This window comes from Bos indicus x Bos taurus, chromosome 16 (assembly GCF_003369695.1).
Source record: "Bos indicus x Bos taurus breed Angus x Brahman F1 hybrid chromosome 16, Bos_hybrid_MaternalHap_v2.0, whole genome shotgun sequence".
Lineage (NCBI taxonomy): Eukaryota > Metazoa > Chordata > Mammalia > Artiodactyla > Bovidae > Bos > Bos indicus x Bos taurus.
In genome coordinates, this window is record NC_040091.1 from 51,842,583 (window position 1) to 51,864,442 (window position 21,860).

The window sequence follows — 21,860 nt, forward strand, 5'->3', positions numbered from 1 at the left end:
GAACAGAGATTTGGTAACCAGGGTCACTGGGGATCAAGTCTAACAGCCAGGAAACTAGAAAAATCTGAGCCTCTCTCATCCCCATTTTGTAGATGGGGAAACTGAGGCTAATAAACACTACTCATCTTCTAACAAGGGTTGCTGGGAGGGTCAGTGGGTTCATGCAGCAAAGCTAAGTCCAAGTGCTAAATAAATGTTAGCTGACAGAGAGTGAAGTAAGTCAGAAAGAAAAAAAAATCATATATTTACACATATATATGGAATCTAGAAAAATAGTATGTGCATGCTAAGTTGCTTCAGGCATGTCCAGCTCTTTTTGACCTCATGGACTGTAGCCTGCCAGGCTCCTCTATCTATGGGATTCTCCAGGAAAGAATACCGAAGTGGGCTGCAATGCTTTCCTCTAGGTCAGGATCTTCCTGACCCAGGGATCGAACCTGCATGTCCTGTAGCTGCTACAGTGCAGGCAGATTCTTTCTCTGAGCCACCAGGGAAATGTTACAGATGATCTTATTTACAAACAGAAATAGAGACACAAATGTATGGACACCAAGCTGGGAAGAGGTGGGTGGGATGAACTGGAAGGTTGGGATTGGCATATATACACTATTGATACTAGGTATAAACAGGTAACTAATGAGAACCTGCTGTATAGCACAGGGAACTCTACTGGATGCTCTGTGGTGACCTAAGTGGAAGGAAACGGAAATGAGAGGGGATATATGTATACACATAGCTGATTCACTTTGCTGTACAGTAGAAACCAACACAACATTGTAAAGCAACTGTACTCCAATAAAAAAAAATAATAAAAAAGCTAGCCGAGGTGACTATTGCTCAAAAGGGATTTATTACGTGTTCACACCTCAGTCATCCCAACTACGAAATGGGTGTATGAAGTATTTTTTCCTAAATAGGGAACAGCGGTTGGGCTCTGGTACTTGCTTCTTAAACAGATATGTGGAGGGTAAGTCCTGGAGGGTGTCTGAGTATTTTCAAACTAACCAGTCTTGCTGCTTTTCTCAGGATAAATGGAAGACTGCCACAATCAGAACATTAATACATAATGTAATCTACTGAGAATTCAACTCAAAGCATTGAAGGAGACCCCAGAAAGAGTAATTGCTTGGGGGGCCGTGGGAGTAGACTCTGGTCTAGGGATGCAGAAACGGTGACAAAGGGGACGTGGGCGGAGGGACTGGACTGGCTGCCTTTCCAGTTCATAGAGTCCAGGACCCAGGGGGAAATCCCAGACAGGGCGGGGAGAGAGGACACAGGTGTAAAAACCTATAAAAGGCAAAGAAGCCCAAAGGGACAAGGCTGATGCCATGTGTCACCAGAACCCCAGATTCTAAGCAAATTCTGGATATGGTTCTAGTTAAAATGTTCTCTGTGAAAGACAATTATCACATGATATCACTTATATGTGGAATCTAAAAAAATGATACAGATGAATTTATTTACAAAATAGAAACGGACTCACAGATATTAATAACAAACTTACAGTTACCAAAGGGGAAAGGTGCAGGGAGGGATAAATCTGGAGTTTGGCATTACCATATATACACTCATATATAAAATAGATAACCAGCAAGGACCTGCTGAATAGCACAGGGAATGCTCCTCAATATTCTATGATTACCTAAATGGGAAACAAATCTGAAGAAGAATAGATACATGTATATGCGCACCTAAAGCACTTAGCTGTACACCTGAAACTAACACAACACTGTAAATCAACTTTAAAATAAAAATTAAATTAAAAAATAAATACAAAATGCTCTCTGTTGTGGATCCACAGTCATGGCCACCAACAAACTTCACTTTCTGGGAACCAGAGCCTCGAGGGCCTCTGCCCACATGATGGTCACATGACTTGCTCTGGGCAACGAGATCTCAGCAAACAAGCAGCAGGAAGTGGCTTGAAAAGCACTCTTGCAACGCGCTATAGCATCGAAGGTGCTGATGATGGGCGAACTGGTCATACAGGGACTCTGCAACTTTTCTGGAAATCTCAAACTTCTCCAAAGAAACATTTATTAAAAAAAACACGTGCATCACAGAATGTGCTCTTTTTTGGGACTCTAGCTGCCATGTGAAGCAGCTAACCTGCCAGAGACACATAGCCTAGCCAGAGCTGTGACAGAAAAGATTCTGGACACTTCTTTGACCTGACCCCAGATCAAATCTAGAGCCTAAGATCCTTTCAAGGGGGATCTGTTAACTGTTAAAAACAGTCAGTAGCGTATTTGGAAGATATTCTGTCAGTAGAGTTAAAATTCTCTGGAAGCTTCTACCAAATTCTAAGATGTATCACCTAAGTGTCTTTGACATCAGGGCTGTGGGACAGAGGCGCTGGCTTTGGGGGGATGGGGGGCTGCAGCAGCCGCCAAGACATCAGACTAGATGGCCCAAGAAAACAGTGGAAGCTTCTGTGTATGACTTACTTATCAAAGGGGAGCATATAAATTCAACCCAGGGCAACAGACTGCCCAGAAGATGAACAAATCCTTTGATGCAAGGAATGAGAAAAGAATGGAGTGTGGATGTGGGAAGGGAAATAGGAAACATTAAGTTGCTTTTCAAACCCACACAGTGTTGGAGACAAGGATGTGTGTGTAAAAAAAGCAGGTGGGCAGAACCATCCCAGAGAGATGAGACATTATTCTATTCAATCGCCACTCAGGCCACCTACCGCCCCACTGTCTGCAGGCCTAGTTACTCTCACAAAGGCAGCCAAGACATGGCCACACCTGCTAGGAACAAAAAGGACACTGGTGTCCCCTGCTGCTCAAGGCCTAGGACGTTCTCTGCACCCCAGAACTCCTCAAAGCAGAGTATCTGCGGCACAGATTCTTACCTGCCAGCCTGTTTGGTCATTAAAAAACACACTATTCAATGAATGTGCATTGAGTATGTTGTGGGTTTCAGGAGTGTCACTGGGTTCTGGGCAGGGCCTGGGTCTGATCCGCCTCCAAATGGTCTGAGCCACAGGCACAGGTTCTGTTGTGGGGAAGCTTTCAGGAAACATTTGTTGAACAAGCAGATTAAATAATAAGGCCCAGTTCCTTCCAGGAGCTCAGTGTAGGACAGGTGACTCGTTGTGAGGCAGGGACAAGGCCCTGCCAGGGCTTACTCCTCACGCTGAAGACAGGAAGCCTGCGCATCGTTTCTCCTTTGCCGCGCTCACCAATCATTGGCTTCGTTCAGATAATAAGGCTACATCTGTGCTGGGAGCTGCGCCTGTAGGAGCCTGGCAAGTGGCAAACCCGACAGGAAGCAGACACCCCCGCAGTGTGTGCTGAGTCCCAAGGGAGGTCAGTGTCTAGGGCTGTGAAGTACAGGGAGGAGCCCTTACTAGCCTCTTCCTCCTGTCGTAGTAAATTACTACAGGTTTAGTATCTTATAGTTCTAGACATCAGAAGTCTGAACTGGATCTTGGGAGGCTAACATCAAGGTGTGGGCAGGGCAATCTTCCTTCTGGAGGCTCTAGGAAAGAATCTGTTTCTGTCTTTTTGAGCTTCGAGAGGACATGCACATTCCTTGGCTCATGGCCCCTGCCTCCATCTTCAACGCCAGCACTGATGGATTGAGTCCTCATGTAAAATCTCCAGCCTGTTCTCTGACTTGCTCTGAGTCTGACTCTTCTGCCTCCTCTTTCACTTTGAAGGATCCATGAGATTACACTGGGCCCACAGGATCATCCCTCCATCTTAAGGATGTCTGATTAACAACTTTAATTCTCATTTGCCATGTAAACCACCATGTCCATATGCTCTAGAAAATTGGGAGGTAGACATCTTGGGGGTGAAGGGGTATGATCCTGCCAACCACAGGCCCTGGACCCATCAAGTGGAGATGGTCCAGAAAGGTTCCTGGAGGAAGCAGAGCCTGAATTGGGAATTGGAGGAAGAATGACCCTCAGGAGGCTGGGGGAGAAGAAAGGGCAAATGCAAAGACCCAGAGAAGGGAGAGGATCCACAGGCATCTTGGGGAACTATACATATGTAACACGTGTGTCCACATGCCAGAAGGAGAGAGATGAGGCTGCAAGGCAAGGAGAGGGTAGGAAAGGGCAACAGGACCATCTTAACACCTCATTCCTCATACTTGCCTCCTGCTCAAAACCTCCATGTCCCTGAACCCCAGGGTCCAACCCTTGGGGTTCACCGTGATCATCCCCTGCCACCCTCTACCTTTGCACTCCTGTACACAGGCTGGCCTCCTTACCATGCTATATCCCCTACAATAATACCATCTCTGTCCCTGCTGAAGTCTGAACCTGACCCGAACCAGGTACTGCTGTGTAATCTTGGCACATTCAGAGCCCACCTCATACTCATGTGAAAATTAAATGAGCTAAAGTGTGTGGCATTTTGAGCTAAAAGTGCTCAAAAATGCTGGCTGTCACCACCACTACCACCAACAACATTTCAGGGGGTCCAAGAGGAAGACTATTTCATAACAGGACTTAGACCTTATTTGCCTCTTTTACTGTGTAAATATTTGTAATGTTGGTAAAAAAAAAAGCTATGCTGGGTAAAATGTTGACATCCTTGCAGAAATCATGACAGTGGCATCAAACTGCGTAAGTAGTAACTATGTTCTTTAGATGGAAAAAAGGGAGGGGCAGTTTTACTTAACAATATCCTTGAGGAAGAGGTAAAAATAATTAATTCTATTCAAACTTGATCCCCAAGTACATATTTTTTAAATAAAATGGGAAGTACACATAAAACTCTTTTGTTGCATATCAAAGCACAACGTTCGTCTCAAGGAAAATCATTCGTGAAACTGTTTGAGTGACTAGCTAGTCACTTTTTGTAGGACATCATTTGTAATTGAAAGAATGAGCACTGCTGCTGCTGCTAAGTCGCTTCAGTTGTGTCCGACTCTGTGCGACCCCAGAGACGGCAGCCCACCAGGCTCCCCCGTCCCTGGGATTCTCCAGGCAAGAACACTGGAGTGGGTTGCCATTTCCTTCTCCAATGCATGAAAGTGAAAAGTGAAAGTGAAGTCGCTCAGTCGTGTCCGACTCCCATCGACCCCATGGACTGCAGCCTTCCAGGCTCCTCCGCCCATGGGATTTTCCAGGCAAGAGTACTGGAGTGGGGAAAGAATGATCACCATACACTATAGTATCTGGCAAACTACTGAACTAATAAGTTACCAAATAAGTAAGTCTATTACTTCTAGGAGAACAAGTGACAGTATTTGTTGCCAGTGATAAAACTTGAAATTTTGAGTGAAAATCCGAATTTGGGTAAACTTGATCTGCCATGAGGACTTTACCAGCTCCTCAAGACTTTTCTAAAGAGATTGGTGGTGATGTTAACAGATGTGACTTTTTGATGTTGGACAATGAAATATATCAACCTTTGGAGGATTCAAATCACTCAGGGAACCATTATTTTCTGAGTGATCAATGTTAGATTCCAAAAAATCATGTTGGGTACAATCTCCGCGTGTGTGTGTGTGTGTGTGTGTGTGTGTGTGTGTTAGTTGCTCAGTTGTGTCTGACTCTTGTGACCCCATGGACTGTAGCCCACTAGGCTCCTCTGGCCATGGAATTCTCCAGGCAAGAATACTGGAGTGGTTGCCATTTCCTTCTCTAGGGATCTTCCTGACCCAGGGATTGAACCCGGGTCTCCTGCACTGCAGGCAGATTCTTTACCACTGATCCACAATTTCCATTCAAAATGCCAATCGGACCAATGGTTTTGTCCATCCAGAGCACAAAACCTTCATTGGATATGGATTTAGATTCCACACTCAGCACACCTCTAAAAACTATCATTTGGTGAGTTCTAGTATAGCATCAAGAGAAATATCCACAGTTATCTAATAAGACAATTAATTTACTCCTCCCTCTTCCAGATACATATCTGTGTGATGCTAGATTTTCAATCAAAACAACAAACCACAGTAGCTTGACTGAGGAGTAACTATGAAAACTCAGCAGTCTTCTATGAAGTCAGACATTAAACAGTTTTTGAAAACTGTGAACCAATGCTGCTCTTCACCCTCAAGTTTTTTTATTTAGGAAAAAACAGTAATTTTTCACTTAAAAACTATGTTAACATGTAATAAGTTTAGTATTGTTATTTTAAAATAAATTAATGATAATATAGACATGTTTTGCTTTTAATTTCTAAGATAGCAAACACTGATAGATCTAAACCATATAAACAAAAGCTCTTTGGGGTCATCAATTTTATGCGTGTAAAGTGGTCCAGAGACCAGAAGGTTTGATAAATGCTGTCCTAAGAAAACAGATTTAAACAGATCTGTATAGTGCAGTGCTACATAACAGCAAGAATGAAAAGGAAAAAAAGCGGAAACAACTTAAATATCCAATAACAGAAAAGTGGCTAAATAAATTACAGGGCTTCCATTCGGCAGAACATTATGGAGTCACTAAAAATTATGTTTTCAAGGAGTATTTATCCTTGCGGGAAAACGCTCAACACACTCGACATGCCGTTAAGTGATTAAAAGAGGGAAGAAGGAAATTTTCATGATCATTGTTTCTGTAATGCCTTGAATCTCGAATGAAATCAATGAAACTGAGGGGGAGATCAAGACACCCTAAAGGAGTCCCCCAGGCAACAGGCTCACCACGAGTGTGGGGCTGGGGTCATGCAGGGACTCTGGGGTAAGTTTACAAACTCGATGACACCATTCCTTATTAAACAATCATTCAGAGCTTCTGCCTTTGAACTCAGGGTGAGACCAAAGTCCTAAACCAAACATTCCCAGACTCATCCCGGCAGAACCTTCTAAACAAAGGAACCTTCTAAACCCCAATTCTCCCAGACTTGATTCTTTTTGTTGGATTCTTTGATGTTGGAATCATGGCCTGATGTCTTGGGTGTTTGCTTGGGTTCCTAATCTTCTCACGTACTGAAAAATGCCAGTTTTGGGACTTCCCTGGTGGTCCAGTGGCTAAGATTCTGAGCTCCCAGTGCAGCAAGAAGCCTGGGTTCAATCCCTGATCTTGAAACTAAAGATTCAGCGTGTCTCAACAAAGACTGAAGATCCTGTGTGCTGCAACTAAGACCCAGTGCAACCAAATAAATATAGAAAAAAAAAAAAAATTCTAGTTTCAACCAACCCAAGCTACAAGCTACCAGAGTGAGGGTGGCCAGGTGGGGACCACCAGAGTGGAAGTCTTTGGGGGTTCTGCATTTTCCCACCGTAGGGACACTGGTTGTTAACAAGTGTTGTCCAACATCTGCAGCTTTCTTGGCTGGTGCATTTATTCTCATCTTTCTCATTAAGGGCATATAAATTCCTTTTCATGCCCCAGTCTCCTTCTGCCCACATCTGTCTGCAATCTACTCACCACATGCTGTGGCCGGGGAGGAAGCATCTTTGTGACTTTGTGGAATGCCAGGCAGGATGCTTGAGGCGCTGAAGGTGTTCACCTCACTGCTTTTCAGGAACACTTGCTACCATGAACGTAGATGGGCTCAGGGGTCTAGGGTCTGGGCCACCCTGAATGGGACTCAGGTGACCAGCATCTCCAAAGAGATCCAAGGAGGTCTGCCAAGCCTGCTCTCATCTGATCATCACTAAATATTTGCACTAATGGTTCTTGGCACTGGGCCAAGTGCTTCATATCTCTAATCCTCCCGAGAATTCTGTGAAGTAGCTACCAGTTATAACTGGTCCCAATTATAAGAAAAACAGGTATTATTACCTTCTACAAGAGAATTATGGTTCAGAGAGGTTAAGGAATCTGCCCTAGGTCACATAGCTAGTAAGCGACAGAGCTGGGATTCAAGCCCAGATCTGACTCCAGAATCTGCTGTCCCCATTACTGAGGTAGGGTGGCCTCCAGTCTCTCCTGTCCAGGCTGACTTCATCCCTAGTGACCTCATCCAGAGGGAAGAAAAGGGATTTAGCACAGTGGATAAAGTTTTGGACTCTGCTGATAATTAGCTTGTCACTTTGGCCAAGTTACTTAATCTCCCTGAACTTCATTCAGCTGTGTCCATCTGTGAACGGGGTTAATACCTCCCAGCAGGACTGGGGTGAATGGTAGACCAAGTGCGTAGAGCAGTGCTGGAACACGGTAGAAAAAAAAGAAAGTGAAGTCGCTCAGTCATGTTTGACTCTTTGCGACCCCATGGACTGTAGCCTACCAGACTCCATCCATGGGATTTCCCAAGGCAAGAATGCTGGAGTGGGTAGCCACTCCTTTCTCCAGGGGATCTTTCTGACCTGGGGTTCAAACCTGGGTCTCCCACACTGCAGGCAGACTCTTTACTGTCTGAGCCACCAGGGAAGCCCGCTGGAACACATAGTAGGTGTTCAATAAAGCTTTCTTTGAATGAATACTGGCAAATCCTTCTTGAAGAGATTATTGTTCCTACAAAGGAGCTGCCCCATCAAGGGGATCTCTGGTCCCTGAGCAAGGCCCTGAAGACTTTTGGGGATGGATAAGAAATCATACAGCCCAGAGATGGGAAAAAATGCCTACAAAGCTCTGTGCCCTGTGGGCTACACAGAGAAGGATGCATATCATGGTAACAGCCTTCAGAGACACGACCGCATGTAACTCACTGTCACTGTCCCATCATTCAGATCAGAAAGCTGAGGTCTAGAGAGTGTAGGCCGTCTGTCCTAGGAGCTGGGGAGTGGAGGGTAAAGGAGCCTGCCTGCCCATTCCCCTGGGCCCTGGAACAGCAGACAGAGGGATTCCTCCTTCTCACGGGTCCAGAAGGCAGAATAAGGGTGAGAACTCTTTCCTCGGCCCAGGACACAGAAGGCAGGTGTCTCTGTCCTGCAATGAACAGCGGCTGAGGAGGCTGAGACAGTGTCTGGCTGCTTTCCCAACTCTGCAGGATCGCAAAGCCTGGCAAGACCAGGACACCGGCTCATATGTCCCACGCCCAGGAACACGTGCCCTGTATGGGAGACTCCTGAGACTTTGGGTTCTCCTTCCTGAGAAAGGTAGGGATGTTCCAGGGCCTCCGAGAAGCTGGGAGTGGAGGGGGTTCACACAGATCTTCCTGGACTGCAAGAGGCTTGTGTAGAGAAAATGTGCGTGCCTGGCACAGGGACTTCTGATCATGCAGCGTCAGCTGGACCATGACACAGACCACCTGCCCGCCGTGGCCTGAACAGACCACCCTGAGCACTGTCCAAGTGGGCCCACCAGAAGAATAACGTGTATGGCTGAGAAGGATACAAAAAGGGGCTGGAACACCTGGATGAGGGCTCAATGGTTTCCTGAGCTTCCTGGGTGGTGGGGTGTTGGACAGACAGTTGGCTTAACCAGTGTTCTGCTGCTCACTTCACACCTCCAGTCAGAGAAACCCAGGAGGACAGAGTCAACTAACCATCTAGCAAAATCCCTTCTCCTTCTCTACCCCCAACTCCTACCCCTCCAGAGCCTTGTAGCTGGGACACAGACCCCGAGCACTCCCTGCAGCCAAATGATCACACTCCTGCCAAAGACACTCTCTGACCTTGCACTTCAGCTCTTTCCCTGGATCCATCACAGGCCAAGGGGAGCAGAGAGGCCCACCAGCCTGAAACACCCTTGGGATAGTTACAGAAGAAAGGGAGAAACAGATTCTTTAAGCCACCCTGTTCTGGGGTCTTTGCTACAGCAGCCCGAAATCAATGTAAGGAATAAACCTGCTTTGGCTTCAGAAACAAAGTCTTCAGAGAGTATTTATCGGTTCTAGCCAGCGGTAAGTGGGAAGGAGCTTGCCAAGCTTTATTGCCTCTTCCCTCCCCAGGAGAATCAAAGATACTAAGACAGGCTCAAGAGATCAAGGTAGACCTCCCCGAATATTTTCTTCCCCAATGTTTCCTGTTGCAGGACTATTCGGAGAAGCCTTCCAATCTTTCTCAAATAACCTTTTGAGACACAGTGTGGGCAGGTGGCTCCCAGGAGAGAGAGGTATGTCAGCCCCCAGTATCCCAGGCCAGCACTAAGGAAAGCAGGTGACACGTGGGCCCACTGACCGCCTGTCTCCTCAAGTGGTTTCTCTCCCAGCTGCTCCCCCACCCCCACCCAGGGCTGGGTGCTGCATTTCTTAGAGGGGAGCTCCTTCAGACCAAGTAAAAGCAAAAAGAGGCCAAGCCCTCCCCTGCGGAGCCCACCATGGTGAGCATAAGTGAAGTGGCAGATGGACGTGTCCTCCAGCACAGACCCCCGCACAGCCACACTGTCCTGCAGGGGAGGCACCGCAGGACCCGGAGGGTTCTGGGAAAGAGGAGACCCAACTGCTGGGGCAGCACCCTGGATCAGCAAAGATAACTGACCACCTGCCAATCACACCTAGGAGGGAGGCGCCCCATGACCAGCCGTGATGGCGAAACTGAGGTGGTCACACCGCAGGACGGAAAGATACCTGTACCCGACCCAGCATGACACAGGATTCCACCCAAGAAGGAAGGGGCAGCCCGTGCCAGGAGACTCCCGGGTCCACGCCACTCCCCCTGCAGATGCAGGACCCTGGCTCTCGGTGCCCCCTGTGGCCCCGGCTGAGCCCCAGGTGAGGGAGAGGAGGGAGCTGTCCCCGACTTGTCACTCACCCTGCAAGGCTTCTTTGGCTCTGGCTAGCTCTTGCTCCTTCTGGGCCAGCTGGACCCTGAGCTCGGTGGCCGAGAGGACCTCAGAGGACTTGCCACCCTGCGACTCCTCCAGGTCCTTCATCAACATCTCCTTCATCTGCCGGAGAAGGTGGACTTCCTCCTGGAGCCGGGACACTTCCTCCCGCAGGAGCGCTAGGGGAGAAGGGCATGTAGTTAGAGCAAGGGACAGGGGAGGCTGGCTGCGCTCATTCACTTTTCTGGGGACAGTTTGAAGGTGCTTTGTTTTTCCTGTTGCTATGTGCTCAGCACCTTTCCTACCGTGTGCAGGAAGAAAACCCCAAAACAAACTTCTTGCAAAGAGCCTCTGCCCCAGTCCTGGGCCCCACCCACAGTCTGCAGACCACACCGAGTGGGATCCCCACCCCTTCATCCCTCCACACTGTCTAGGGCTCCACTGTGGCTGCAGCTAGAGCGTCCACTCCAATGGCCGGGGTCTCCCTCCCTGCAGAGGGCGGGAGCATTACAGTCATACCCAGCTACACTTCACATGCTTTACCTTGTTTACCAAAACCTTTGGAGGCAGGAGATCTGACCCCATTTCACAGGTTAGGAAGTCGAGGTGCAGAGAGACTAAGAAGCTCCGTGAGTTCATAAACTGAGTAGGTAATGGAGGTGGGGTCTGAACCTAGGCCTGGTTGACTCCAGGCACAGTCGGCACAACAGTAACTCAGGACGGGGCAGACCCAGGCAAGAGGCTCACCTCACTTAGAGACTGATTAAAGGAGGTTTTGAGAAGCTCATGGAAGCAGGCCCAGAGCGGCTGGCCTCGGAAGCATCACTAAGCTCACACCCTCCTGCAGGTTGGTACCTCTCTCTGCCACAGGCCAAGCTCTTTCCATCCTTAGGGGGCGGGCACAGTCCTTGCCTGTGAGGGTCAGAGGGCACAGCTATAGCACAGCTCTTGAGGCCCCAGGGTCTCTGGTCTGGCTCCCTTGCTGACCATGAGTGTGGTCACAAGCAAGTCCCTCCCACTCTGAGCCTCAGCTGCCCCTTCTGTAAAATGGGTCTAAGCCTCATGGGGTGGTGAGGCTCCCTCCTCTCATGGGGCCTGTTCCTGGAGACGGGCTCTGTGTATACAGCCAGTGCTCAGTGCCAGTGAAGCAGGGGTGTTTCCCCAGGCTCCTCCCAGGTGTGCGCTGTTCTCTAAGGTCCCACAGTCTGCACTCCTCGGGGATCCTGGACCCAAAGGGAGAGTCAAGCCTGTGGGGGCAGGCTGGGGGGGGAGCAGAGCTGAGGCCTCAGGGACTTGGGGTCCTCTGCCCCCAGAAGCCTGGGCAAAGGCGGCACCAAGTCCAGCCCCTGTTCCTGGTCCACCTCAACTACCTCCTCTGAGGCCATCTGGGTCCAGCTGCCACCCACATGAGCAGAGGCCTCCCTGGCCACCCAGCTCCTCCTCAGTCCCCAGCCAATCTCCAGCCTGATCCACAGAGCGCAGCACCTCATTGCTGAGCTCTAAACCCTCCCTCCCTGGCTGCCCATCAGCTGCCTTGTCACCCCATTGGAGGCCTTCCTCAGGCCACCTGGGGGAGACTTTCAGTTCTGAAGGTGCTAGATTCGTCCTGCCTCTGGGCTGCCAGAAGGGTTTCCTTCCTTCTTCACAGGTTCCTCCCTGTAGGGCAGTCTCAGCCCCACAGTTACATCAACAGCCCTAAAACGGCCCCACCCACGGTCCAATTCTGACAGCACTTTGGACGACACGCCCCAAACCCCTCACTAATGTGGGAGGCCCGCATTCACTGAGGGGCCTCAAATGTCCTGAACACTGTATGACGACACACGACAATCAGACAATCCCCCCACCCATCCATCCACCCATCCATCCACCCAGCAAGAGTTCACGGGCACCTACTCCAAGCCAGTTGCTCCTGCAGGCCCTGGGGACCCCTGGGTGAATGTCACAGACAGGTCCTACCCTCAGGCTGGTGCTCCTAGACCCCAGATGGGCTAAAGGAACCCAAACCTGCATCCCAGGGAGGCAGGCTATCTGCGGAGGAGTTCCTGATTGCTCTCACACGAACAGACTCAAGTGCAGGCTGGCGAATGTCCAAGTCTCTTAGAAAACCTACAAAGTAGGAAGTTTGCATTGGGGGTCCCTCCCCTGCTCTTATTCTAGGCAAACACTTGCAAGCTGTCTATACTGCAGGACTGCCTGGTGTCCAAAAAGAAGGGAACACCCTCAGCCTCAAAAAGTCTCCAGCGAGTAGAAGCAGCAACACAAGTAATTATAACACAAAGCAATGGCAGTACCTGCTTGGGGCACAGAATATTTGAAATAGGTCGTGGAAGACTGGGGAGGAGGGCAGTGAGCAGAGGGAACAGCCTGAGAAGTGCTGGGAAGCCAGAGGTCCCTGGGTAACCAGTGAACAGTTACAGGTGAGGAAGAACAGGAGGAAAGGGTAGGCCAGGGTCAGATTATAAAAGATGTTAACCCCAACCACACACTGTGCCCCAAGCCCTGGCTCGCCATCTCCAGCAGTACTCAAGACTCTGGAACTTTCATTCTCACTTTCTGCCATAGACTAAATATTTGTGTTCAAAATTCATATGTGAGAGACTTCCCTGATGGCCCAGTGGCTAAGACTCCACGCTCCTAATGCAGGTGGCCCAGGTTCTATCCCTGGTTGGGGAACTAGATCTCACATGCTGAAACTAAGAGTTAGTATGCCACCACTAAGAGTTTGCAGCCGGCAAATAAAGATTGAAGATCTTGGATGCTGCATTGAAGACTCAGTGCAGCCAAAAAAAAAAAAAAATCACGTGTGAAACCTAATCCCCAGGTGATGACAGTATGTGAAGACAACTGATCAGATCACAAGGGTGGAGCCATCATAAATGGGATTAGTGACCTGTCTACCAGGTGAAGATGAAGCAAAAAAGACAGCTATGAATCACCAAGAGGGTCCTTACCAGACATGGAATTTACCAGTGCCTGGTCTTGGACTTCCAGCCTCCAGAACTGTGAGACACACACTTCTGTGGCTTATAAGCCATCCGGTATTTTTGTTATAGCAACCCAAATAGGCCAAGACACTTTCCTTCATCAATTCTCCCCAGTCACAGCTGCCAGGGACTGTTTCCACTCAACAGTCACCAAATGTCTATTTCACAGTGGGGTGTGAGTGACTGCTAAGTACCCCATTTATATTTACATTACCAGGCAAGTAGAAGCCAGAACTGTTTTTTATTTTATATTAGGGCTTTCTCAAACTGCCCAGAGGAAGCCACTGAGGTTGTTTGCTATCTATGCAGACCGCAGAGGATTCCAAGAGACCTGGCTTCAAATCCAGGCCTGACCAGGGCCTTGTTGTGACCCTGAGCAAGCTCTGTGATTTCTCTGACTCTCAGTTGCCATGTACACTGTGTGGGCACAATGTCACCCCTGTAGGGTTGCCAGATTGAGCAAAACAAAACAAAGTGAAGCAAAACGAACCAAAAAAGCCCAGATGCACAGTTAAATTTGAATTTTAGATAACAAATAATTTTTAATATAAGTGTATCCTAAATATTACACGGGACATACTTATGCTGAAAATTGATTCGATGTTTATCTAAAATTCAAATGTAACCGGGCGTGCTGTGTTTTATCCAGCAACCCTACTTCCGTCACAATGAAACGGGGCCATCATGAGAAAGGGCTGTACTGGATGATGGCCTGGGAGGAAGGAGGTGAAGGCACAGAGCAGCCTGGCACAGCCTTCTCTGCCCTCCCTCCACCGCTACTTGGATGAGGGCAAGATGGGGCTGCGTGTCCCTCTCCTGAGCTAACAGTGGCAAAGGTGGATTTTTTTTTCCTGTGCTCAGGTTGCTAATAGGTATACTGGACACCTAGGCCCCGCCCCTGGAGTCAGGTTCTGAACAAGCAGGAGGGCGGGAACCAGGTGTGGCTCTTGCAGGAGCCAAGTCTCAGGAGACCAGGCTGGAAAAACAACTCCACAGAAAGAGAGAGGCTTGTCCAAGCTTAGGAACTGCCCCTGCCCCCTCTAGACTAGATCTTGCACCACCTGGACCCTTCCAGGGGCAAAGAGGGGTGACAGGTCTGGGACTGCAATCACAGAGAACCTCACAAGACTGAAGCCCATTTACCGGCTCTGGGACCATCTGCAGGCACTTCCCCTCCCTGGGGGCTTCCCAGGCGGTGCTAGCGGTAAAGAACCTGACTGCCAACGAAAGAGGTTCAGGTGTGATCCCTGGGCTGGGATGATCCCCTGGAGGAGAGCGTGGCAACCCACTCCAGCATTCTTGCCTGGAGAATCCCATGGACAGAGGAGCTTGGTGGACTTCAGTCCATGGGGTAGCAAAGAGTCAGATACAACTGAAGAGACTTAGCATGCATGCACGCCCCTCCCTGGGCCTCAGTGGCCTCAACCGTGAAACGGAATGATAGGAACGTGTGATATACTTAAACGTGCACACGATGAGAACTGTGTGTGCTCTCAACTCCCCTTCCCCTCTGCACAGAGGGGAGTGAACTCATCCCCCAGGAGCAATGAAGAAGTGAGAGTTGGAAGATTTGGGTTTCTGCCTCAGAAGGACAGCTACCTCGCTGTGTGACCTAGGACAAGTCACTGTCCCTCTTTGGGCCTTCATAATGTTAGGTAGTTAGAATAGGAAACAGGAGTCCAAAATGGCAGTGGCTAAAAGACAAGGATGGGAAAAGCCCATGAAAATAGAACAAAGGAAGGTCAAAGGAAGGTCCGAGGACCGGCGTGAGGACCTCAGGTAGAACTAACAGCACTCCTGGCTAGCCCAATTTGCATAGCGCAGGCCTAGGGAGGAGGAAAAAACATAAAAAGAGGAGCCAAAGGGCCGGGGCTCTCTCTTCTCTTCGTCTTTGGGTCGGCATGCCCTCACGCCTCGAGGATGTATTTTCCTGCTATTTTCTAAATAAAACTGAGCTGTAACACGGAGCTGTAACACTGATCTAAGAGCTATAACATGGTCTGTTTAGAACAGAAAGCTATAACATGGTCTGTCTAAGAGCTGTGACGTGCTGAGGGCTTTATGTCCGTTGCTTCAAATTTTTGTTGAGACCAGACAGAACCGAGATTACACTCGCCTGACATCTAGTATCAGTGCCCTTAGAAGAATGCACTCTTCATGAATCTAGAGGAATGCTGCGCTCCTCCCCTTCGCAGGGCAGGGGTCCCTGCTCTGGCTCACGGCTGCCTTGCTCAATGAGACACACATGGCTACTTACATGTAAATTAGTCACAACCTACTCAGTTCCTCAGCTGTGCTCACCTCATGTGAAGAGCACAGAGTCGCCCCTTCAGGATGCGGAGCTCCGGGGTCAGTGGTCGTCCAGGGGCATGAAGCAGGGAAGGGAAGAAGTGGGGTTTGTGAGGCATCTGGCACAGAGCTGGCTGCAGACTCACGGACAGGAGGGAGCCTTGTGCCGAAAGCTGGGGAAGGAGCCACATTCCTGCAGAAACTGTTCTAGCCTTTGCGGAGGGACACAAACAGCAAAGACCGACTGTGTACCTTTCTGCCTGTCACTGGGAAACCACGCACCCTCGGATCGTAGGGCAGCGGGCGAATGGTGGTGAAAGGTGTGTGTGTGTTAGTCGCTTAGTTGTGTCCAACTCTTCTTAACCCCATGGACTGTAGTCCACCAGACTCCTCTGTCCATGAGATTCTCCAGGCAAGAAACTGGAGTGGGTTGCCATGCCCTCCTCCAGGGGATCTTCCCGATCCAGGGGTCAAACCTTGGTCTCCTGCATTGCAGGCATATTCTTTACTGTCTAAGCTACCAGGGAAGCCTGGTGGTGAAAGGGCCTGGTGCCCAGGAAGCCACAGACACAGCAATGTTCTTGGCCAAGGAAGCCGGAAGTAAGTGTTGCCTGGGAGATGGCTCTTCCCCTGCCGCCCTCCTCCGGGAAGCCGTCAGTCACCAGTGGTGCTGCCCTCAGGGGTGGCCTTACCAGCAGGCAGGCCACACAGCAGAAGCCTCCAGGGCCTTCTTCTCAAGGGCAAGGGGGTGTGGCATACTTATCAGGTGGCGAAGGGAGCTGGGGAGACCCTGTGCCTCCCTAGCACATCTTTTGTTTGTGAGAGCAGTGAGTGTTCTGCATTTAAAAAATGCCATTTCTTGGCCTCCCTTGCAGCTAGAATTGTCTGTGTGACTCAGTCTGGCTGATAAGATATAGGAGATAGTCCCTGAGACTGCCCTTTAAGAAAAAAGGACTTTGCTCAATGGTAAAGAATCTGCCTGCAATGCAGGAGGCACAGTTTCCATCACTGGGTTGGGAAGATCCTCTGGAGAAAGAAATGGCAACCGACTCCAGTATTCTTGCCTGGAGAATCCCAAGTACCGAGGAGCCTGGTAGGTTACAGTCCACGGGGTCTCACAAGAGCCAGACTTGACTTAGTGCCCAAACAACAACAAATGGGAAGGAAATCCAAAAAAGAGGGAACATATGTATAAGTATAACTGATTCACTTTGCTGTACAGTATAAACACAACATTGCAAAGCAACAATATGACAAAAACATTTTTTTTAATAAAAGAAAAAAGGCTTTGTCTCCTCCCTGCCTTCTTGCCTGGAGAGTAGATTTGTGGTCAGAACTGCAGCAGCCACATTGTAACAAGGAGGTAACATGCACAGAGGGCACAAAAAGATGCTAAGGGAAGAGAGCCTGGGCCTGGCGAGCATAGCTCAGCCCTGCACCTGTGTGGAGACCTGCAGCACCACCAGCTGGGCAGGGCCACCTGGCGTTGGAGAGCCTTTGATTTCCCTGCTGATCTACCAGTTTCCCGGAGCCAACCGCCACTCCTGGCCCCAGGGAAGAGCCCCAAGTCCTTTCCTGGCTTAATTTTTGTGAGCTCATCAGGTTGGGACGAGAGAGGAACAAGAGAAAGGAAAAAAAGCTTATTTTCCTTGACTGTAGGGCACCATCCAAGAGTCCTCTGAGCTGTCTCCATTCGAGAGGTTTGTGAGTCTGTCCTTCCCAAGCCAGAGGTCCAAACAGCAATAATACTGTAATTACTGTGTCAATGACAATGACTTCTTTACTAACATTTCTAGAGTGCAAGGTATGTGCTCCAGGCTCTGTTTTAAGTATGTCACATGCCTAACAGATACTAGTGAATTCTCACAATAACCTCATAGAGTAGGATCATCCCATTCAACAGATGGGGAAGTTGAGGCACAGGATTTAGGTGACTTGACCAATGTCATTTGGAGTAAAAGGCATAGTCAGGGGTAGAAGCCAGTGGTCTAGCTTTAGCACCTGCCCACACTATACTGTCTTGCAGGAGGAGAGGGCAACAGGGTCCGTGGGTGACACAGAGGGAACCCTACAGTGCTGTGTGCTCACCCTGGTAGATGGCAGGCAAGGCAGGGTTGCCCCCCCCACACCCCACCAGCAGGTATGGGCTCACTCTTGTTTCCTACGTGGAGCTGGGCGTCACAGAGAGCCACCACTCCGTGCACCACCCTCCCCAGGGGCACAGTCCCCATGTAGCTCCTTAAGGACGTGGCCACGGAGGCAGCAGGGGCCCTGATGACACCCAACGCCCAGCTCCAGCCCAGCACTGGGCTCCTGGCAGGCCCTCGCCGAGCACGGTGCAAGGCGAACGTGGGCCAGGCACGTCTGGGTCAGCCCCCGGGGTCCAATCCCGGCTCCCCAGCTTCCTGGCTATTTGACCTTAGGACAAGTGACCTCCGAGTTTATCTGAAAACGGAGCCAAGACCAGTCTCCCAAGCCTGTGGTAAACATTAAAGCAATCATCTAAGTGGGAACATTCCGGAAGGTTCTAAATGGGGGTCACATGTCACTCGTTAAGACCATTATTATAGAAAAGGGCAAATCTCCCCAATATTCTGAGGAAAGGCCTTGGCCTCACTGACCTCAGAGCCCTGACCTGTGGGCCTCCCAGCCTGGGAGGGGTGGCTTAAATGGCAGAGAAGGCTGAGTCACCCTGTCTGCAGGGGGAGGGCAGGAGCCAGAACATGGAGGGGCTCCAAGTGGAGCCTAGGCTGGAGTGACAGTCCCTGGCTGCTCATCATAGATGGACACCTTGAAAAACTACCACAGACACACACACATCTGTCAAAACTCACCAAGCTCCAACTGTACCCTTAAGACCTGTTTACTTTGCTGTAGGGAATTATACCACCAAAAAAAAGTGGGGGTGGGGGTGAGGGGAGAGTCAGTAACATAGTTCAGGTTTTCCATTAACTGACTTTTATAGATCCTCCTCCCCAATCCAGGTACCGGGCCCAGCATCCCCCTGACCCCTAGCAGGGCTCAGCGGAAGGGGAACTTGAATCCAGCCCCAGGCTTGGTGGACTACCTCCATTCACTTGAGCTACACCTGCTCTGTGGGAGAGAAATTGGATGCCCTGAGAACCATGCCCCACTGGCCCTGGCTGGATGGAGGTCACTCTGGATGGCACGATGCTCTGCTTAACGACGCCACAGTTCTCTCCCAGTCCAAACACCCTCTCTGGCAGAGACAGGGGTTGATGGCACTGCCACATTCTCAGACTCTGACTGTGCAGGATGCCGCTCACTGGATTACAGGCTTCATCTCACCGGATCCTCATAGCACCTACGCAGGGCTGCGGTGACCCCGCCCGAGTTCAGAGACACTGAGGGCTGTGGGATGGAGCCCAGGTCAGCCTGGGGGTCATGAGCCCCCCACCATGGGTTGGTCCAGCAGCGCTCGGCAGGCTGTGAGTGTTCAAAAGGCACCACTGCCGCCATGACTGCCGTTATTGTCATCACTGCCAAATCTGGCCCAGGAAGTGATCTCAGAACATTAGGATGACTTTTGTTCCAAAAATTAGGAATCAGGGACCTCCCTGGTAGTCCAGTGGCTAAGACTCTGCACCTCCCAGTGCAGGGGGCTCCAGGTGGGATCCCTAGTCAGGGAACTAGATCCCACAAGCTGCAACTAAGGGTTCGAGCGCTGCGACTGAAGATTCTGCACGCTACAATTAAAAAGGATCCTGCATGCCACAACTAAGACCTAGCACAGACAAATATTAAAAAAATTAGGAATCAGGTTGTTCTTGGAGTGTTTAAATGTCAAGACTGAGGCACAATGATTCATATCAAATCCCCATGAGAGATGGGTTCCCAGGCCCCAAGGCTAAACAGGACCACATGTATTCGGGTCCCAAGAATCCAGTGCCTGAAGGCAGAGGGGAGTCTTGAAAAGAAAGAGCCAGAGAGGAGGTTGCTGGCAGAACGCACTGCCCAGGCAGAGAGGGTAAGGGTCTTCGCCAGTGGTCTAAGGGCACCTCCTCGGTTCTGCCTTTACGTGGCGGGAGCACATGACGAGAAAGAGGTCAGCTGCATTCCCACAGTGCAGTCCCTCTGTTCTTGAATTCAAGCATCATCATCATCATCACAGTGAGCCTCTCCTCTCATGCATGCCAAAACACCTCTAAGTCCTCGCACCATTAATTCTTGATTCTCACAGTAACACAAGGGGATATACCCATTTTACAGAAGAAACCAAGGCAGGGAGAAAACGTGGTTAAACTCAGAAGGTCTGGCTGCAGAGCCTTTTCCAGTCACCCCTGAGTTATATTCTACCCCTTCTCCTCTGGGTCTGGGTGCCAGTCTGCAAGCTCTCCCCAAGGCCGGCAAAGCGTATGTTTCCTCTAAGGGCCTGCTGTGGTTAACAGGGAGCCCTCAAACCCTCCTGGATAGACACCACTGTTTGCATCCTTCCCCGAGACTGGAAGGCCTGAGGTCACAGAACCTCTTGGCCAAGCTGACCCTAAAGCTAAGTGGGGCCAGGAATCCTGGATTCAGTCAGGTCAGCAGAGGCAACAGAAGCAATGTGGCCCTCAGTTCTAGACTCAGCCTCAAAGGTTCCTCAGAGCTCTGTAAATTACCGGAATTCCACAGGGACACTGAGTCAGGTGGGACTTGAACGTAATGGTCTGTGGAGAGAGAAATCTGGGAAGAGCAGCCTGAAGGCTGGGCCTCCAGGACTAAGAAGAGACTTGAAATCACTTCCCTTTGCTTGATTGGTCCTCGCAGACCCAGCCTGGGCTCCCCTCCTGCCTGGTTTTTGTATAGTGAGCTGAAAACAGCCCTCTTGGACCACCTCTGTTCATCATGCCTACTCTTCCGTCCCTCCCCTCCTGCCCCCTGCACATGAGACAGACCCAAGAAACCAGGAACAGGGCAAGTGGCAGGCAGACAAAAGCTGGAACCATGCTTTGCTAGAGATTTCCAGGTTCTGTCTGTCTCTGTTATGTGATCCCGACACTTAAAGCTTTTGGGGTGATGGGACACAATACAGCACTCACCAAACAAGAGGAGATTCTCAAAAACCTCCCAGCCGCTTCTCAACTATTAATCCCAAGGCTGCTCCAGGGCCCGGGAGAACCACCTGGTAATTTTTATTACAAGTGGGTGGGGTGGGCCTGGCAGGTACCAGGTGATGCAGCCTTTGTCTTTTTCTCATATTTCACAGTAACTGTATGTTCTTTGAGGCACTGTTTAATCTGTCTTTCCTGCAGAGCTGTTTCAGTGCAGCTGCTGGTGCATAAACACACCTTCCGGCCACACCATCCTTGGCTCCTGACTGCCAAGCTAATCCTCTTCCACAATCTTGAGTGGGGGAAGCCCCTGTTTCTCAGGAAGAGCTGTGCCCATCCAGCTCCGCACCCCAGGAATCTGATTCTCTCCAGGGAAGGGATTTGCTTCCTTCGACCGTACCTCATGCGTGTGTGTGTGCTAAGTTGCTCAGTTTGTCTGACTCTTTGACCCCATGAACTGTATCCTGCCAGACTCCTGTGTCCCTGGAAATTTCCAGGCAAGAATACTGGAGTGGGTTGCCATGCCCTTCTCCAGGGGATATTCCTGATCCAGGGATCAAACTCAGATCTGTCTGCATTGCAGGCAGATACCACTGAGCCACCAGGGAAGCCTTCGACCGTCCCTCACCAAGCACCAACTCAGCACCAGTCATGTGCTAGGCACCAGCCCTGGAACGATGACGGTCACAGGTTCTAAAGCAGAGATGCCCTGGGGGAATTGAAGGAATCACAAACCTCCAGAACATAGCTTCCTCATTCTCAGGCACAACCAAACCCGAGGATCTGTGCTGCAGAACATGGGCCTGCAGGCGGCCTGGCCTGATCTTTGCTTCCTGTGTCCACTGCTCTTGAAACCCAGAAAGAACAGTCTCTGGCAGACTTTCTGGACATGTGGCTTGATGTTGCCAAGCACTGACAGCCAGTAGGAGCCTCAGAGTCCTCGGGGGTCTGCAACAGCCACTC

The 21,860-nt window shown here is 50.0% G+C and overlaps 1 protein-coding gene across 4 annotated transcripts in view; it reads right to left on the minus strand.

Annotated features, from left to right (window-relative positions):
- Nucleotides 1-21,860, minus strand: part of KAZN (kazrin, periplakin interacting protein) — a 1,334,539-nt gene that overhangs the window by 124,265 nt on the left and 1,188,414 nt on the right. For all 4 annotated transcript variants that reach the window (XM_027565341.1, XM_027565343.1, XM_027565342.1 and 1 more), the window contains one exon: nt 10,555-10,746. In XM_027565341.1, the coding sequence (XP_027421142.1) occupies nt 10,555-10,746 (192 nt within the window). The remainder of the gene's footprint in view (nt 1-10,554; nt 10,747-21,860) is intronic.